We start from the raw sequence: 18,448 nt of genomic DNA on the forward strand, positions 1-18,448 counted from the left end.
TTAAACCTGTAATTTGTTGCATAGGGGACCCCTTGGGCACTATGCAAATAATAGCGAGTGGCAACACACGATCTCGCCCATATGTAGTCCAATGGTGGTGAAACTTTGCAAGTGCAGGGGTAGCAGTCCCATGGACCAGCTCGCAGTTTCACCGCCGTTATTGGACTCCATATGAGCGTGATGTCCCACCCAAACCCATACTTTTTCACATAGGGGATCCCTTGGGCACTTTGTAAAAAATAGCAGGTGTGGCAACACACCGTCTTGCCCATCCCGCATCTACTGGCTGATAAAACTTTGGGAGCGGAGGGGTATCAGCTCCATAGACCCACTTGCAAAGTTTCACCCCCATTAATGCCATACGAGCATGATGTCCCACCCAAACCCATAATTTCTTACATAGGGGACCCATTGGTCACTATGCAAAAAATAATAGGTGGCAACACACCGTCCTACCCATTTGACGTCCGATGGTGGTGAAACTTTGCGAGTGGTGGGGTAGTATCCCCATAGATCCACTCATAAAGTTTCACCACCATCACATGCCATACGTGCGCCATGTTCCACCCAAACCCACTATTTTTTGCATAAAGGTCCCCTTGGGCGCTGTGTAAAAAATAGCGGGTGACAACACACCTTCTCGCCGTCTGACACCCGATGGGGGTGAAACTTTGCGAGTGGAGAGACAAAAGCCTCATGCACCAACTTGAAAATTTTTAGCCTCCATTGAACACCATACGAGTGTAATATCCTACCCAAACCTGTATTTTTTGAATAGGGGACCCCTTGGGCACTATGCAAAAAATAGGATGTGGCAACACACCGCCCCGCACAACCGACATCTGAAGATGGTGGTGAAACTTTGCGAGTGGATGGATAGCAGTCCCATGGACCTATTCACAGAGTTTCACCCCATCGCGCTCTACAAGAGCGTGATGTTCCATCTAAACCCACTATTTTTTGCATAGGGGACCCCTTGGACACTATGCAAAAAATAGCATGTAGCAACACACCGTCCCACCCATCTAGGGTCCTATGGTGGTGAAACTTTGCGAGAGGAGGGGTAGCAGCCCCATGGACCAAATCAAAAAGTTTCACCCTATAAGATGCCATATATGAGCGTGATATCCCACCCAAACCTGTAATGTTTTGCATAGGGGACTCTGTGGACACTATGCAAAAAATATCTGGTGGTAACACACCATTCCACCCCCATCCAAGGTCCAATGGGTGCAACTTTGCAAGTGGAGGGATAGTAGCCATGTAGATCTACTCACAAAGTTTCACCCCCCCATCAAACAACATACGAACGTGACGTCCCACCCAAACCCGTAATTTTTTGCATAGGGGACCCCTTGGGCATTATGCAAAAAATAGCTAGTGGCAACACAATTTCCTGGCCATCTGGCTTCCTATAGTGGTGAAAGCTTGTGAGTGGAGAAGTAACAGCCCCATGGACCCACTCACCAAGTTTCATCCCCATCGAACTCCATATACGCGTGATGTCCCACCCAAACCCACTATTTTTCGTATATGGGACCCCTTGGGTACTATGCAAAAATAGCGGGTGACAACACACCATTCCGCCTATCCGATGTCTGATGGTGGTAAAAATTTGTGATTGAGTGGTGAGGTAGTACCCACTCACAAAGTTTACGAATGTAACATCCCACCCAATGTTTTGCATAGGGGACCCCTTGGGCACTATGCAAAAAATAGCAGGTGGCAACACACCATCCCTTGTCACAAAGTTTCAACCCCATCGGATACCATATAAGTGTGATATCCCATCCAAACCTGTAATGTTTTGCATAGGGGGGACACCTTTAGGACTATGCAAAATATAGCTGGTGGCAACACACCGCCCCGCCCATTTGGCTATGATGGTGGTGAAAATTTACAAGTGGAGGGGTAGCAGCCCCATGGACCCACTTACAAAGTTTCATCCCCATCAAACACCGTATGAGCGTGATATCCCACCTAAACCCACTATTAATGTTTCGCACATAGGGGACCCCTTAAGCACTATGCAAAAAATAGCGAGTGGCAATACACTGTCCCACCCATCTGGCAATGGTTGTAAAAATTTGCGAGTGGAGGGGTAGAATCCCTATGGACCGAGTTGAAACGTTTCACCTCCATATTGGACGCCATGCAAACGTGATATGCTACCCAAACCCATAAAGTTTTGCATAGGGAAACACTATGCAAAAAATAGTAGGTGGCAACACACCATCCCGCCCATCCAAAACTTTGTGAGTGGAAGGGTAGCCTTCGGATGGCCCACTCACAAATTTTCACCCCCATTGGATGCCATAAGAGTGTGATTTCCCACCCAAAACCACTATTTTTCGCATAGTATGCAAAAAATTACGAGTGGCAACACACCGTCCCGCCCATCCGATGTCCGATGGTAGTGAAACTTTGAGAGTGTAGGGGTAGCAGCCTCATGGACCCACTCAAAAATTTTCACCCTCATCACGCCATATAAGCGTGATGTCCCGCACAAACACACTATTTTTTGCACATAGGACACCCCTCGACCCCTTGGGCACTATGTAAAAAATAGTGGGTGGCAACACACCGTCCCACCCATACGGCATCCGATGGTGATGAAACTTTGGGAGTGCAAGGGTAGCAGCCCATGGATCGACTTGCAAAGTTTCACCCCCATTGGACACCATATAAGTGTGATGTCCCACCCGAACCCACTATTATTTGCATAGGGAACACCTTGGGCACTATTCAAAAATAAGGGGTGGAAACACACCGGCTTGCATGTCTGATGTCCAATGGTGGAGAAACTTTGTGAGTGGAGGGAAAGAATTCCCATAGACCCACTCGTAAATTCTCACCCCCATCGAACTTCATACGAGCGTGATGTCCTACCCAAACCCGTAATTTTTTGCATAAGAGACACCTTGGCACTATGCAAAAAATAGCAGTCTGGCGTCTGATGGTGGTGGAACCTTCCGCGACGAGTGGAGGGTTGGGAACCCTATGGATCCACTCGCAAAGTTACAAATACCATCAGATGCCATACGAGCGTGATGTCCCACCCAAACCTGCTATTTTTTGCATTAGCAGGGGGACCCCTTGGGCACTATGCAAAAAATTATTGGGTGGCATCCCGCCCATCTAGCGTCCGATGGTGGTGAAACTTTGTGAGTAGAGAAATATCAGCCCCATGTACCAACTCACAAAATTTCACCCCCATATTATGCCATATAGGCATGATGTCCCACCCAAACCCGTAATTGTTTGCACATGGGAAACCCCTTGGGCACTATGTAAAACATAGTTGGTGACAACACACCGTCCTGCCCATCCAGTGTGTCCGATAGTGGTGAAACTTTGTGAGTGGAGGGGTAGTAGCCCCATAGAACCACTTGCAAAGTTTTACCCCCATAGGATGCCATACAAGTGTGATCTCCCACCCAAACCTGTAATTTTTTGCATAGGGGACCCCTTAGGCACTATGCAAAAAATGGCAAGTGGCAACACACCATCCCACCCATCCGACAGTGTGAAAATTTATAAGTGTAGAGGTAGAAGTGCCATGGACCCACTCGCAAAGTTTCACCCCCATTTGACACCATACAAGCGTGATGTCCCACCCAAATCCACTATTTTTACCATAGGGGACCCCTTGGGCAAATAGCAAGTGGCAACACACCGTCCCGCCCATCTGGATTCTGATGGGCGGTGAAAATTTGTGAGTGGAGGGGTATCACTCCTATGGACCTACTCACAAAATTTGTGAGTGGAGGGGTATCACTCCTATGGACCCACTCACAAAGTTTCACCCCCATCAGACGCCATACAAGTGTGATGTCCCACCCAAACCGACTATTTCTCGCATAGGGGACCCCTTGGGCACTATGCAAAACAAAGCGGGTGGCAACACACCCTCCCGCACATCTTGCGTCCAATGGTGGTAAAACCTTATGGGTGGAAGGCTAACAGTCCCATGGACCCACTCGAAAAGTTTCACCCCTATGGGACGCAATACGTGCGTGATGTCCCACCCAAACCCACTATTTTTCGCATAGGTGACCCCTTGGGCACTATGCACGGGTAGCAACACACCGTCCTTCCCATCCGTTGTCCAATGGTGGAGAAACTTTGCGAGTGGAGGGTAGCATCTCCCCATGGACTCACTCGCAAAGTTTTAGTGTCTCCCTCGGATGCCATACGAGCATAATGTCCCACCTAAACCCATAGTTTTTTGCATAGGGGACCCCTTTGGTACGATGCAAAAAATAGTGGGTGGAAACACACCGTCCCGCCCATCCGGAATTTGATGGTGGTGAAACTTTGCAATTGAAGTGGTGGTAGATGCCCCATGGACCCACTCGCAAAGTTTCACCCGGATCGGATGCCATACGAGCGTGACGTCCCACACTCTCACAAAGTTTCATCCCCAAACCATTAATAAAAAGATACAAAATATATGGGCATAAATGAAAAGCCAACTTACAATATATATGGGTAGAAGATACAAAACAAGAGAAAAATACAAAATGAAGGGAAGTAGATACAACAAATAAGAGGGAGGAGGCTCCAATATCAATCCGTAGACTCTCTAGTTATGAGGGTCTCCAAGATGGTCATATGCTTGTGTTGAGCAAAGGACCAATGTGGGGGGCCTCCCTTCTTGCTGTTAACTTGCTGAAGCATGAGTTTCATAGCAAGAACTAGATGAGAGTATATAATCACCTCCTTACTCTAGTCATAGTGCACAAACTCAATGCTTCCCTTGCATAAGTGACCCTGTGCATAGTAGTGACCTACAACTATCATGTTGTGGGTATCAAATGAGAATCCATAATCATCAGTCACATCACACTCAAGGGTGCAATTCGGCCTAGTTCCCCTCAAAATATAGTAGTCCACCTCCTCCTCATTGCCCTCCTCATGGCAATGACAACAAAAACATCACCCACTATAAAAATATATGTTAAATAATCATGATCTACCCCCTCAGGTAGTGTGAGAGGATCAAAAGTGGTAGGGGGTAATGCTCCTTGCTCTGGCTGCTCCAACCAAGGATCAACCCACTCTCCCATCTCATACAGTGTGAGTAGTCACCATTGATGCATGGCCTACAAAAGCATGAACAACGTCATGTGAAGATGATGGGGTCATCATAGGATGAGCTCCTAATGGAGTGTAGCCTAAGTGTGCCATCCATTGTCGCACAAACTAGAGAACCATCAAGGACACTACTGTCTCGAGGGGGTCACTTATAAATATGTAAGCATAGCACGTGGGTTCAACAAAAGGGTTTTTTTAATTTTTACACATTTTTAATATACAAAAGGGTACCATTTAAAGGGGGTATTTACATATTGAATAGAAAAAGGGTGTGTTTTATTTATGAAAAAATTACATATAAGGGGTTTTTTAATTAGGCCTTGAACGCACGTGTGATACATAGAGTTTACATATAGTTAACTCCCCTGAGACTATTGTCAACACACCATAAGAACCTCCTAACAATCCTGGCATCTCGTGAGAGGAAAGGAAGACGAAACACTAGTGGTCAAATGCGCATTGCACCAATCCACTACATGTTGTAGGCATTCACTATTATGGGTGGAGCTGGTGACGTCTGAGGACGCATTTGACACATGCACCCGCATCTTAATGCTCCCCCTTTGAATAGAAAAAGCGCTAAGACACATTTGCCTATGTGTAACATACTCATACTGTCGCTATGTCACCACCTCGGCCACCGAGGAATCCTCCTTGCATAAGTGAAGCATGGCCAAGGTGTTTCACGAGGTACATGTCCCCATGACACAAGCCATCCAATGGTAGATGGCATCCTCCGCCCACTTGGGCATAATAGCGTGAGTAAATAAAATCCCTCGGGCTATAAGGCACCACCCCCTCATGCTGACACAAGCCACAAAACACATCATACAAAATCTGAAATCCAATGTGGTACCTACAAAGAAATGTGTTACGCTGCCTCGAGTAGTGCACAAACCAAGGCTTGCAAGCCTCAACACTGGGACTGATGGTGATCTCAGGGTGTGTAGACCTAAACCCAAAGTATAACTTTGTCTCTGTCATCTCGAGAAAGAAAGCCCCATGCACTATGTACTCCCCACGACGAACCCTATGTCGCAATGCCTTTTTGTACTCTAGTGATGCATGACAATGCCCCAGGACTCCTCCTCCAGAACCTCTCTATCATCACCCTCATCTCAAGGTCCAATAAATGAGAAGTGTTAACATGAAGGGCATGTGCACCACGTCGAGGAGTGGCATCAAGGTTATGGGCTGCTGCACTAGATGGAGGAGTGTGGAGCTTGTAGGTGTCACCCAAGAGAGGTGAAGAAAACTCGTGGTGCACGCTCGAGGGTGGAGAGGCACCAGGTAGAGGAGTGGAAAGCTCATGGGAGGTGCTCGAGAAAGGAGTGGCAAGCTCAGATGGTGCACCTAAAGATGAAGGGGCACCCAGTGGAGGAGTGGCTAGCTCATGGTGGGCAACACCCAAGAGAGAAGGGCCAAACTCGGAGGGCATGCCAAAAGGTGGAGAGGCACCAAAGATAGGAGTGTCCATCTCATGGGCAGCACCTGAGGGGAGTGACAACTGCATGGGCAAGGTGTAAGGGAGGAGTAGTAAAGGGCTCAAAATAGTGTGGAGAAAGAATTGTGGGAGAATGAGGAGGAGAAGGAGGTAGAGTGGGGTCATGGGCAAGAGACGGGGAATGGGTGTGGCGGGAGGAGATGATGCTTCATCAATCGAACTCGTCGTGTGTTGCAATGCTCGAGCCCTTGTTTACGCTCACAATCTCTTCTTCTCCTGGTGCCCCTTATCGTGCAACCACCTTACTATGCCTAAGTTTGCAAAGCAAGTTTGTGTGTGTGTGTGTGTGTGTGCGTGTGTGTGCGTGTGTGTGTGTGAGAGAGAGAGAGAGAGAGAGAGAGAGCATGGATCATGATTAGACTTGTTATGCATCATCTAAAAAATGTTGTATCCTTGTATTTTATTTTATGGCATAGGGTAAGAGGGACATAAAGGATTGTCCATTTTTTCATTTTGCATTAAAAATAGGTTATGGATTCAAAGTTATGAGAGATTCAAGAGAGTTAAGGGAATAAAAATTTTAAAACTTCTATAAAAGACTTAGGCTACAAAGAGAACATAGCCTTTAGTAATGGTTAAGGTTTACATGTGTTACACTTGAATCCAATAATAGGAATAAAATTGGAACTATTACAAGGTCCAATCAAATCCTAGATTTGTCACCTTTTTAGATCCTAAAAGTTCTTAATTTTGACCATGAACACTCATTTTGGTAGTGGCTCCAATGCTTTATCTTGGTTGGTGTAACATAAATGACCCGCTTACCCTTTCATAATAGACATTGTCTATACACAAGTCAATATAACAAATGTCTCTACCCTTTTATAATAGATGTTGTCTATACACGAGTCAATACAACAAATGTCTCTACCCTTTTATAATAGATGTTGTACATACACGAGTCAGTATATAACAAACATCTTATCTAAACATGACTCAGTAAGACAAACATCTATACTTGTGTATAAATATTGTGTATACACGAGTCAATACAACAATCATAAATTGTTACTAATGAAAATGCTATGGATATCACTAAATTTGTTTCTTAAGGCCCACTATGTAGTAGTAACATATGGATTTTTCTTTAAATCTACAAGGAGTAGAATTTATAATAGACATATGCATGCACACATGTCTATAATAGGAGCTATTAAATAGGTGTCCACATATAAGAAAAAGGTTTTTTTTGGACATATTTTGATACCTCATTTTCATAACATGAAGTAAATGATTAGAATATGTAGATTAGAAATGATGCTAGTACTACCATATGAAATAACACCTCATTTTAAATAACATGAAGTAAATTATTAGAATATGTAGATTAGAAATGATACTAGTACTACCATATGAATTTTTTGTGTATTATGATATACCTTTTAAGATATCATACTTCAATATTCAAATCAAAAGTTGTAGTACTTGGTTCACCTTTTTTGTATTCTTTTGTCTTAATTAAAATTAGTAAACATGCAATAAAAAAATTATGCATTTAGTTCAAGATCATTGTCATGGATTCAAACAACATAAATCCATAAACATCACTTTGGATACCTACATGCATATATAAGAACAATGTTTAAGCTAGGATGTGATGTTGAACTAGTTTGTAGGTTGTACGTGTTTTGGGACCCCATGATTATTTGTTTTTATTAAAATGGGTGCTAGCACCATTGGGTTGATTTCCAAATGGTTATCCCAGATTCAAGATGGTGTGGGTTCAATTTCCAACCCCCTCACAACACAAACACGCATGCACACGCGCACACACACATGCGCTCTATGGTATGCAATGATGTTATCTCATAGGTGTGGCTTTGCTTTTGCCCCAATTATGTGTGCACTGTCCCTTGGGACTAACTTTTTTGTTGTGTAGTTCCCTAGGTGGTAGACCTTTTCTAATAAGTGGTAGGATCCTTCATTGAGAAGGAGGAAAGAACCGCTTGAAATTTACATGGTGAATACAAATACCATGTACGAGCTAAACATATTATTGAGAAAGTGCTTTATTATTTTAAGTGCTTGAGAGGTGTGCAACCGAAGAATGATGTATTGATACAAGGTATCAAAACAATATTAACATCTTTTCTTTGGTGGGTGGGAGGGGGGGAGGGGGAGCTGCATCAAGGATGCAACTCATTGAATTTTCTTTCCAATGTAAATCTAAGATGCTATTTGCAAGCAATAGACAAAATCAATCTTGAAATGCTCAAGATCGGTTTCAATTTAGAAGCTTGCTTTAATTTAAACATATGCAAAATGTGCTTTACAAGCATTAAAACTAGTGTGTGTGTGTGTGTGTGTGTGTGTGAGAGAGAGAGAGAGAGAGAGAGAGAGAGAGAGAGAGAGAGAGAGAGAGAGGGGGGACTCGGGAGGCAAGGATCATAATGGATGAGGGAGAGAGAGGGAGGGACTCGGGAGGCAAGGATCATAATGCATTTGATCTACGAGCAATATTGACAAAATTTGGTTGTTGAACGACAAATTGTAAGGCGTTGAGTGTACAAGCATTTAAGAAAACTAGAATACAAGAGGTCAGCATGGGAGAGTAAAATTGAATAGCCATCCTCGTTGAAGTCAAAAGAATGTGCCCTAAAGCTAAGGTGACCTTATTGTTTTAGTTGAAGTTAAGAAAGAAATGGGTATAGGTAGGTTTACACGATCATCAATGGAAAAGGAGTGATTTCCTTATATATTTCAAGGATGGTTGGAAATGGGGAAGACATCTTGCAGGTTGGGATGGAGACAGTGCCTCATGAGGAGGAGCCATGCTTTCAAGGGCAGTAGGATAAGTAGGAGAAGAGTCGCTAGTTTTTGGTGCGTTTGTATGGAGGTTGGCATACAAGTGGTGGTTAGAGGCGAGGGCAAGCGTGACTCATAAGGGGTTGAATGAGATGTGTGGAAGGTGCGCATGTGCTCACGCATATGGTTTCTCTTCACGGGTCTTATCATCCCGAGAGAGGCTGGCTACGTACTACAGTCTACAACCTAGGTGGCTTTTTGATGTTCATAACGTGGTTGATGATGCGCTTTGTTTGTAGAAACGAGGAGGATGACGTGTGAATGTGGTGTTTCCTGCAGACATCCGGTAGAACCATCTAAGAGCTTCTCAGATGCCGCCACGTAGCGCCGGGCGAAACTGCCGGAGCCGGTCAGATGACATCGCCCGGCAGCTGACGTTTGCGAGGTGCCTTGCCGACCACGAGGGGAACCAGCGGTAGGGCCGAGCGCGAGGGCGTTCCCGTTCACAGCGGCGGTCTTTTCGCGGCGTCGGCTGCGCGTTTGATTCTTTGGCGGCGCTCTAACGATGGTGGTTTTGCGGTGTGGTGGTTTTCATGGCACCTATAATTGGTGCCCATCGTCATCTTCAATCCTCCTTGCCCTAGCGAAGAGCCCAACTCCATACAAGCAGCACTACAAACCCCTGCCTTTCCTTGCCTCTTGCCCAAACCTTTCAGAGTTACCGCATGCTATTACGATGCTAGGTCCCCTTGTGAGCTCCGAATTTGATGCCAGTTTCCATAGCTACAGATCTCATAATGCAGCCCCTTTCTCCAGCTCCCTTAACCCTCTTCACTTCGCCTGCTCAGCAAATAGTGATACTTGTAGCAACTACAGCTACAGCTCCTGTAGCAACTACAGCTACGGTTCCTCTAGCACCGATGCTACCAGCAGCAGCAGCGGAAGCACTACGCGTCGGAGCAGCTGCGAAACAAACGTGTCTTCAACTCAAGCTGGGAGCAACATCAAGCCTCATAAAACTCAGGACTTGGCTTGGTCAGCCATCCGAAGCTTGAAGCTGAGAGGTGAAGAGATCAGCATCGCAAACTTAAAATTGTTGTGCAAGCTGGGACAGGGCGACATCGGTAGCGTTTACCTCGCCCAGCTTAGAGGAACCAGCTGCCTTTTCGCCATGAAGGTTGTGGACAAGGAGAAGCTGGGCAAGAAGAACAAGATTCAGAGAATGCACACAGAAAGGCAGATCCTAGAGCTTGTGGACCATCCGTTCCTACCTACATTGTATGCCCATTTCGAGATGGGGCAGTTCTCGTGCTTGCTCATGGAGTTTTGCCCTGGAGGGGACTTGCACGCGCTAAGGCATCGCCAGCCCGGCAAGAATTTTGGGTTGAAAGTGGTTAGGTGAGGATTGTTGCTCCTTGAGCTTTAGTAGAGCATTTCAGAATTTAGTAATATGTCATATTGTTTGAAAGATTCCTGACCTTTCGAGCAATGTGTGGCAGGTTCTATGCGGCGCAGGTGCTTGTGGCCTTGGAGTACCTTCACATGCTAGGCATCGTTTACAGAGATCTAAAGCCAGAGAATGTGCTAGTGAGGGAGGATGGGCATATCATGCTCACTGATTTCGACTTGTGTGTGAAGTGCGAGGTGAAACCTGCCCTGGTGAAGCTGCCGGCATCGTCAATTTCTTCACGAAGCAAAAGGCGCCTGATAAGGCGCTCTCTGAAATCAGCCCAATCAACTAATCATTCCGGATCCTCCCATGCTTCCAATTCCATGCTGTATGCTATGCTCTCATGCTTTAGCCCATTGGGATGCAGAAAGAAAGCTAAGAAACGGAGGGAGGAGGTGGTGTATCCGGAACTGGTGGCAGAGCCCATGCATATCCGCTCCATGTCCATGGTGGGCACTCACGAGTATTTGGCTCCGGAGGTGGTGGCAGGGTGGGGGCACGGAAGCGAGGTAGACTGGTGGATGCTGGGCATCCTGATGTACGAGCTTTTGTTTGGGCGGACCCCCTTCAAGGGGTGCAACAACCAGCAGACGCTGCACAACATCGCGAGGCAGCAGCTGAGGTTCCCTGAGGGAGCTGACGTGGAAGTGGGAGACGTGGGGAGAGGCTTGATTCAGGGGCTGCTGACAAAGGACCCTAGGAAGAGGCTGGGGTCCGCCAGGGGGGCCTCCGAGATCAAGCAGCACCCCTTCTTCAGGGGTGTGAACTGGGCTCTTGTCCGAGCTGGCAAGCCCTCCTTCCACCACCACCACCATCACCAGCTGGCCGCCCCATCTCCTGCGACGCATCATGATCTCAACGGCCCTCCTAGGACTCTGAGATCTTCTGCCCCTGCTAACCTGGAGCAAGCCACGCTGAACTCGACCAGTACCCACAGCAAGGTCGAGCTCTCCCACATCTCTCCTCTGCAAACTGCCGCACAATTCGACCATTTCTAATACAATATACATACACAGCTCCTCAACGCAAAACGGCATTTCAGGGCGATGCTCGGTCTCTCGTAAATCCCTTTCAGATCGCCGGAGAACAATACATAGATCGGGCGGGTAGAGCACCTGATCAATGAATACCTCCTTGGATCACGCCCCCGCTCACCTCCTGAGAAGCTTCACGCTTACAACCTTGTGTTCTGGTCTACAAGAAAAGAGTTTCGAACTAAACACAACCTTTTGAGGGAGGGGTTTGTGCAATTGTACAGAGCATAAATGCTGATCGCAATCGCACCTATTTCTCCTCAAATACAAAAATGTCATAAGGCTGTTGTATCACTTTCCGTGAGCCTTATAATATAATCAAATCCATCCCACGGTGTCATCTCCTTGTGATCTCATTCAACATCCAATTCATCGGGTATTCAAGTACTAAAGACGTGAGTTACAAGCCTATTTTATTTTTACACACGGATGTGCAAACGTACGTGTGTGTGTGTGTGTGTGTGTGTGAGAGAGAGAGAGAGAGAGAGAGAGAGAGAGAGAAGGGTTGGTGTTTTTGTGTGTTATGATTAATGCCAAAGAAGGTGCACTTACATTTTAAAAGAAAATTTTGGGAGGGGAGAGAGAGAGAGAGAAGGGATGGTGTTTTGTGTGTGTTATATGATTAATGCCAAAGAAGGTGCACTTACTTTTTTAAAGAAAATTTTGGGAGACATATAGAACCTATTCCTATGTTTTTCTTGGCACTAACCTTGCATGCCATAAAGTCTCAAAGGCTAAATAAAAGTATTATCCATGTTCCTATGTTTGTCTTGGCAGTAACCTTGCTGGCCATAAAGTCTCAAAGGCTAAAAAAAAGTATTATCCCTATTGTAACCCTTCTTCACAAGAGCCAACTAGAAATATTACTATAAGAGGCAAAAAGTGCCTATGAATATAATAAGCCCAGTTGAGGCATTGTAAAGCTCGATTGCCATCTCATTCAAATGCCCCAAATTTGATCTTGTAAACACTACAAGGGAATGGAGATCTTGTAAACACTACAAGGGAATGGACAGGACTAAGACAACTAATGTGTGATACATGAAAATCCTTCGTATTAACTTTGAATCTGTTGAAATTGAGGTTAATATTGAAGGTTTTGGAGTACGAAATCGACCCCCTTGGTTTGTGACATTGGAAATGGACAGGACTAAGACAATTAATGTGTGATACATGAAAATCCTTCGTATTAACTTTGAATCTGTTGAAATTGAGGTTAATATTGAAGGTTTTGGAGTACGAAATCGACCCCCTTGGTTTGTGACATTGGAAATGGAGTAAGCTTTCCCTTTCTATTATTGCAATCTATTATTGCAATGAACTACATAAGAAAATGTTATAAAAGCCCCATAGTTGAGAACCAATTGGCCGTACATACATAATGTGTATGTGTGTGAATCATGTAAAGTTAAAAAGGATGATCTTTTCACACCAATGGACTTAGCTTGATACCAACTTTGTTATACAGGTTTTACACAAAGCCTTTAGTCAAAATTGGGGAGATGGGCTAACAACACTCTCTATATGAGCCAAAATATTACCCAACAAGGGAGAAACCACATTAGTAGAGACAAAGGGCAAAAATTCTAAGTTTACTCCTTTGGCTTAACACAAGATAATAAACAAGGCAAGATTTGAGGTCAAGTGCATGGAAAATGCTCTTGGAATCCAATGATTACAAATATCTTTACCAATGATAAGAAGATTCAAAGCTTATAATATTTGTAGTCATTATCTAGTCCAAGAAAAGTGTTGGAGGAAAACCCCGTTACAATGGGCTTGTGGAGGTGGAAGAGGTAAACCTTGTAGAGTTTCACTTTTTCACAAAGGTTGCTAAGAGACTTACATTTAGTGTGGGAGAAATGATGACACCCAATTTTGGCTAATTTCTCATGGTTCTATATTAGCAAATCTATTTTCTTGGAATTATTTTATGGCATTTATGCCTTTGTTGCACTTAAATTGATATATTTTCTATGATGTAAATGCAAGGCTATAGCGGGTCCGCAATACATTTAAGCCAATGCATAAAATGTTTTCTCTCTTATTGGATTTTGAGGCATAGGACTATAGTTTATGAAAGTTAAAAAGGACAAGTCAAACACTTAATATACGATTTTATATCCTAAGGTTTTAAAGTGCATGGAAGGACAAACTTTTTCAAGAAATGCAAAAAGAGGAGTTGGGGAGTCGTGTGATTTGGTTGATAAAGTTTCAACCTCCTTCTCCTTTTTATCTCCTCTCTCATGGTTCTTTTCTCTCTCTCTCTCTAATTGTTGACTAGTGTGTACACCCCCTAGCATTTTGGCATTAACTTGTATATTAACACCCCTTAGCATTAGTAGCATTAGCTTAAGCTAACGAGTTATGGAATTTTGTTATTAGAAAATGTTATATTAAGAAGCGGTTACAAGAGGGCTAGTGAGGAGTTAGAATCTTGTAGAGATTATTGTAGCCCAAAAGTCACATGGGTATCCCAAGAGTCACATGGTTAGATGGCTACATAAAGCCCCTCTTGTATGCAAATTGTACATGACTATTGTATGTACATGATTCTTGGACACACAAAATGTGATACATGGATATGGAATACACTATGATGTTATGTTGGTATGCTTGTATGTTTATCTTGTATCTGTTATCTTGTTCTTGATCCATGCCTCCTACTCCATGCTCATGTGTACATGTGTACTCCATGCCTATGTGTGTAGGAGCATGTTTGCTCCCTCCTATTAGCAAGGCTATGCTAACACTTGGCCATCATGACAGGACTAGAAGCTTTAATCTTCTCTTTGCCCACAAGATCTTGATTAGAAGTCAAATGCCTAATCTATACACATTTCTTGCAAGAAGAGAGATTAGTAGCATGGATGATTCTTTCTTGATTCTAGATTAACAATCATGTTTCTTGCTTTTCTCAAAATCCCATGACAAGAGAGATTAGAGTTCTTCTTGGTGTTCTTGATATTTTTGTGCATCATTAAGTGCTTTTCTTCTTGATGATGGGTTGCGGCCGTTTGTTTCTGTAGCTGCATTGAAGGGCGGATGCTACAGACCACGTGCTTAGCCGCCACTGCATCAAATCCAAGAAAAGGGCTGGAGAGTGCCATCTTTCCTTCACTCCTACTCCTTGCTTGTCCTTGTACTTTGGAAGCCCTCTAGCTATGGCGCAGGAGCTTGAGAAGTAGGCCAACGCTGCCTTCTTGGACTAGGACTTCGATCTGGCCATGGAACAAACCGTTGCCTATTAGGCGGCGGAACAATCTACACATGTGGGCGTGCGTTGGTCTGGGAGCTTGCGAGGTAGAGTCCATGTTGTTTCTCTTTTCCCGGCACCCATCGCCATCATTAGCATCAGCCTAGTCTTCTTCTTCTTGTTCATCTTGCAATATGTATCAAGATTCGAATGAAGGCTCTAGTTGTACCGCCCCCCTCCCATGCAGGAATCCAGCAAGTCTACTGCAATCTAGGGATTCTTTTTTTTTTTTTTTGGCTTCTTTAAGCAGAAGCAGGCGAAAATTGCTGCAGAGGAGAAGGAGGCCCAATCTCATGGCACTGCAGAGGAGAAGGAGGCCCAATCTCATGGCACTGCAGAGTTGGGCAGCGTTGTCACCCCAGAAATTAACAGGGGCCGTTGATAACTACTGGACCTAAGAAGTCTACTAACATTTCCATCTTCTGTTAACTGCACCATTGACTAGATGCGGCTGTGTCTCCCTCTACATCACATTCTTTAAACACCGGAAAGATGAAGGATGATTCTCAACAGCATCACAAATGTCATCTACCATGCAATGTAGCACGTGTTAGAATGTCTATAAAACCCAGTACTCCCTCTCTATCTAATGTGGATGCATCTGGGCTGATCCTTTGTAGTGACCCACATATCTTGCTACAAGCAAGCATCTATGATGCAAGCTTCTCGATCAGCATGTCTCGAAAGATGGTTGTCCTGGCCCCTGCGCCTTTGAGCTTTTTGCCACAGCCGAACTCTTTGCAGAGATAACACTGCATGTCATATGATGTAACAAAAAGCATGAAGTGATATTTTCGCTATCTTTCCAAGATTTCTCTTAATCAATTCTTCCACCACATTCTGATGGTACAAACCACCTTCACTCACATAGTCTAGCACACAATCATCTTTCCCGTCCTCTAGCAGCTTGAGGAGCATGGTGTCGGGAGACTGGGAAAAGAAGAAATGCCTCTATAGCTACCTACCCAGCAGCCTTGGAAGACACAACAAACACAAGGGGCACCACCAGCACGATGCTGGAAACAGAAATCTCTCAAAACACCACACAAAGATACCTCAAAAACCCTGTATTCCACAGGATAATGAAAACCCGCACACTTATCCACAAATAAGGCAAAAAGAAGATCCCTTTTTTACAAATCAGCTGGCTCCACTCGGCTTCCTTCACTCCTTTCGGCTAGTGGCCTCCTTTTGCATCCCAAAGGTGGCCCTCCTCACACCAGCTTCTTCTCTGCATACATGCTACCAGTCTCTACACTTCAAGCCTGTCGACGTTGCCACCTTATCCTTAGCAGTAGCCACAAACACCTTCAGCCCCCTTGTGTGTCGGTGTTTCCCAGTCGCCACCAGCAGCTGCCTCGCCAGTAGCTACACCAACACCCTCCACGTCCTTGCTTCTCTCGTATCCAGCCGACAGTCCTCTCCTGCCTGTCGCCCACCAAGCACCTCTGTTTTACCAACGCACACCCTTCTTATTTTCAAAGGCGGTTCTCTCTCGTCCTTCTCGTCTCGTCTATCGCCAGCACCACAGCTGTCATGGGCGACCAAGCAACTCACCGGCTCTGCACTCGCCAGAAAAATCCTTTGTCTCCAGGCGACAACTCACCTTCCCTCGCTGCAGCTCTGCCAAATCACCCTTTTAAGCCTCGTAGCACAAGGCGGGAACCTTCAACGGGCAGCATCACCAGAGCGCTTCCACATCAACGAGCGGCCACACTCTTCTCCACGCTGGCTCTCCTCCATCGCTGTCAGCATCCTACAACAGCTGCGCCAGCTGTCTCGTCTCCCTCCATGTCGAACAGCTAGAGACGGCTTCCACCAGTCGCCAGCCCTTCAAAGCTGCTCCCTCTCTTATTCTTTGCGCCCCCACACCAGCTTCAAAGGCGGCTCCCTCGGTGACGTACCCAGGCTACAGCTCCTCGCCAGCTCACCTTGTCGCCTAAGCCACAGCAACCACACCACCTTACCTAGGGCACTCTCCCTTCGCCTTCGTCAGTCAGCAAAAGCCGACTCTCCTCCGCCAGTCTTGTCCGCTCACCCCCTCTGTCTGTCGCGACCAGTACCAGCTTCAGCAACCGCCTGTCAGCCCTGCACCCTCCAAAGAAAACCTCTATCAGAGGCGGCAGCCCTTCAAAGCTCTGTACCACCAGTCACCGGACAGCAACCGTTTTTCCAAAGCTGGCATCGCAGCAGCCGCTTCTCTTCTACCAGCTTCCAGCTTCCAAAAAAAAAAAAACGAGAACTCACTCGAACAGCCAAACCTCCATGCGCCATCCTTCAACCATGTGCTTACTAATATTAGCCCAGAAATCCTTTTTTACTCCTACCGACGAATACACTTATTGTTTCACACTTGGTATACATGTCCACCAAGAGCACCGCATTCCTCCTCGCTACCATGCACACGTCCATCCTCAAGCCTCTGCTTTTCACACCATATTCAAGGCAACCTTGGGCCCTTCAATTTTTAATTGCCGCCCATACTTCCATACACCTTCGAATACAGCTTACGAGTGCCCAGTTCCATTTTGGATGCGTACACATTCAGAGCTACCAAATGGCTGATACCACCTCCAGCAAAGCACACTTCGAACAAACCTATAACAAGCCTACAGCAAAACCATCCACCCTGTACATATGCCAAGGCATTCCAAGGCAAAGCTCTTCACACATGCCATGCACACATATGTACACAAGCCCAAAACACCTTTCAGAAAAACTCCTAACACATGGCATCTAACAGTCCCCTCATGACCTTCCAATTGACCAGCCATGGCTCCTTCTGGAGGGAGCGGCAGGACTGCTTTGCAATCGACTCCCATAAAGTGGTTTGTTCTCTGTAAAGACACTCTTCAAATCCTCCAGAAGAAAGTTCGCCATATCGTACCCATGTCGTAGAGGTTTTGAAAGCGATCCCATTGCTCTTCAAGACTCGCTGCCTTCCGCAAAATCTCTGCAACGATGATTGGTGTACTGTGATGAGAGGGGCACATTCCGAATGGATGTTGAGGCATGTGCATACCCTCTATGCAAGACCTACTCTACCGGTGATCTGGGTTCGCAAACTCAGAAGGTGGCCTGCGATCTCACCTCTGACATAGCCAAATTTTGCAAATGTAGAAGATGACCTTCCGTGTTATCTCTGCGAAAGCCAGCGGAGCCAACAAAGAAGGCTTTTACAAATTTTTGAGATCCTAGAATACTGCACACATTCAGGATCGAGGCACTCAGAGTTATCTTCCACCCAAGGCCCAATAGCAGAGCCACCTCCAATCTGTCTACCTAGCATGCGGTCCAACTATCTAGGACCTCCTTCACAAGCTCTAGGGAACGCTTGCATTTTCATAGTCTGCTGATAGAAT

General features: G+C 45.5%; 1 protein-coding gene across 1 annotated transcript; it reads left to right on the plus strand.

Moving 5' to 3' along the window:
- Positions 1 to 9,847: 9,847 nt before the first annotated feature.
- LOC147614500 (serine/threonine-protein kinase D6PK-like) lies at positions 9,848 to 12,121 on the plus strand. Its single transcript, XM_086781064.1, has 2 exons — positions 9,848 to 10,744; positions 10,846 to 12,121. Exons 1-2 carry the CDS (start codon positions 9,912 to 9,914, stop codon positions 11,792 to 11,794), a joined length of 1,782 nt encoding a protein of 593 aa, XP_086637190.1. The 5' UTR covers positions 9,848 to 9,911; the 3' UTR covers positions 11,795 to 12,121.
- Positions 12,122 to 18,448: the final 6,327 nt, after the last annotated feature.

Source organism: Cibotium barometz, chromosome 42, assembly GCF_041138505.1.
Source record: "Cibotium barometz isolate CiBa-2024 chromosome 42, ASM4113850v1, whole genome shotgun sequence".
In the NCBI taxonomy this organism is placed as follows: domain Eukaryota; kingdom Viridiplantae; phylum Streptophyta; class Polypodiopsida; order Cyatheales; family Cibotiaceae; genus Cibotium; species Cibotium barometz.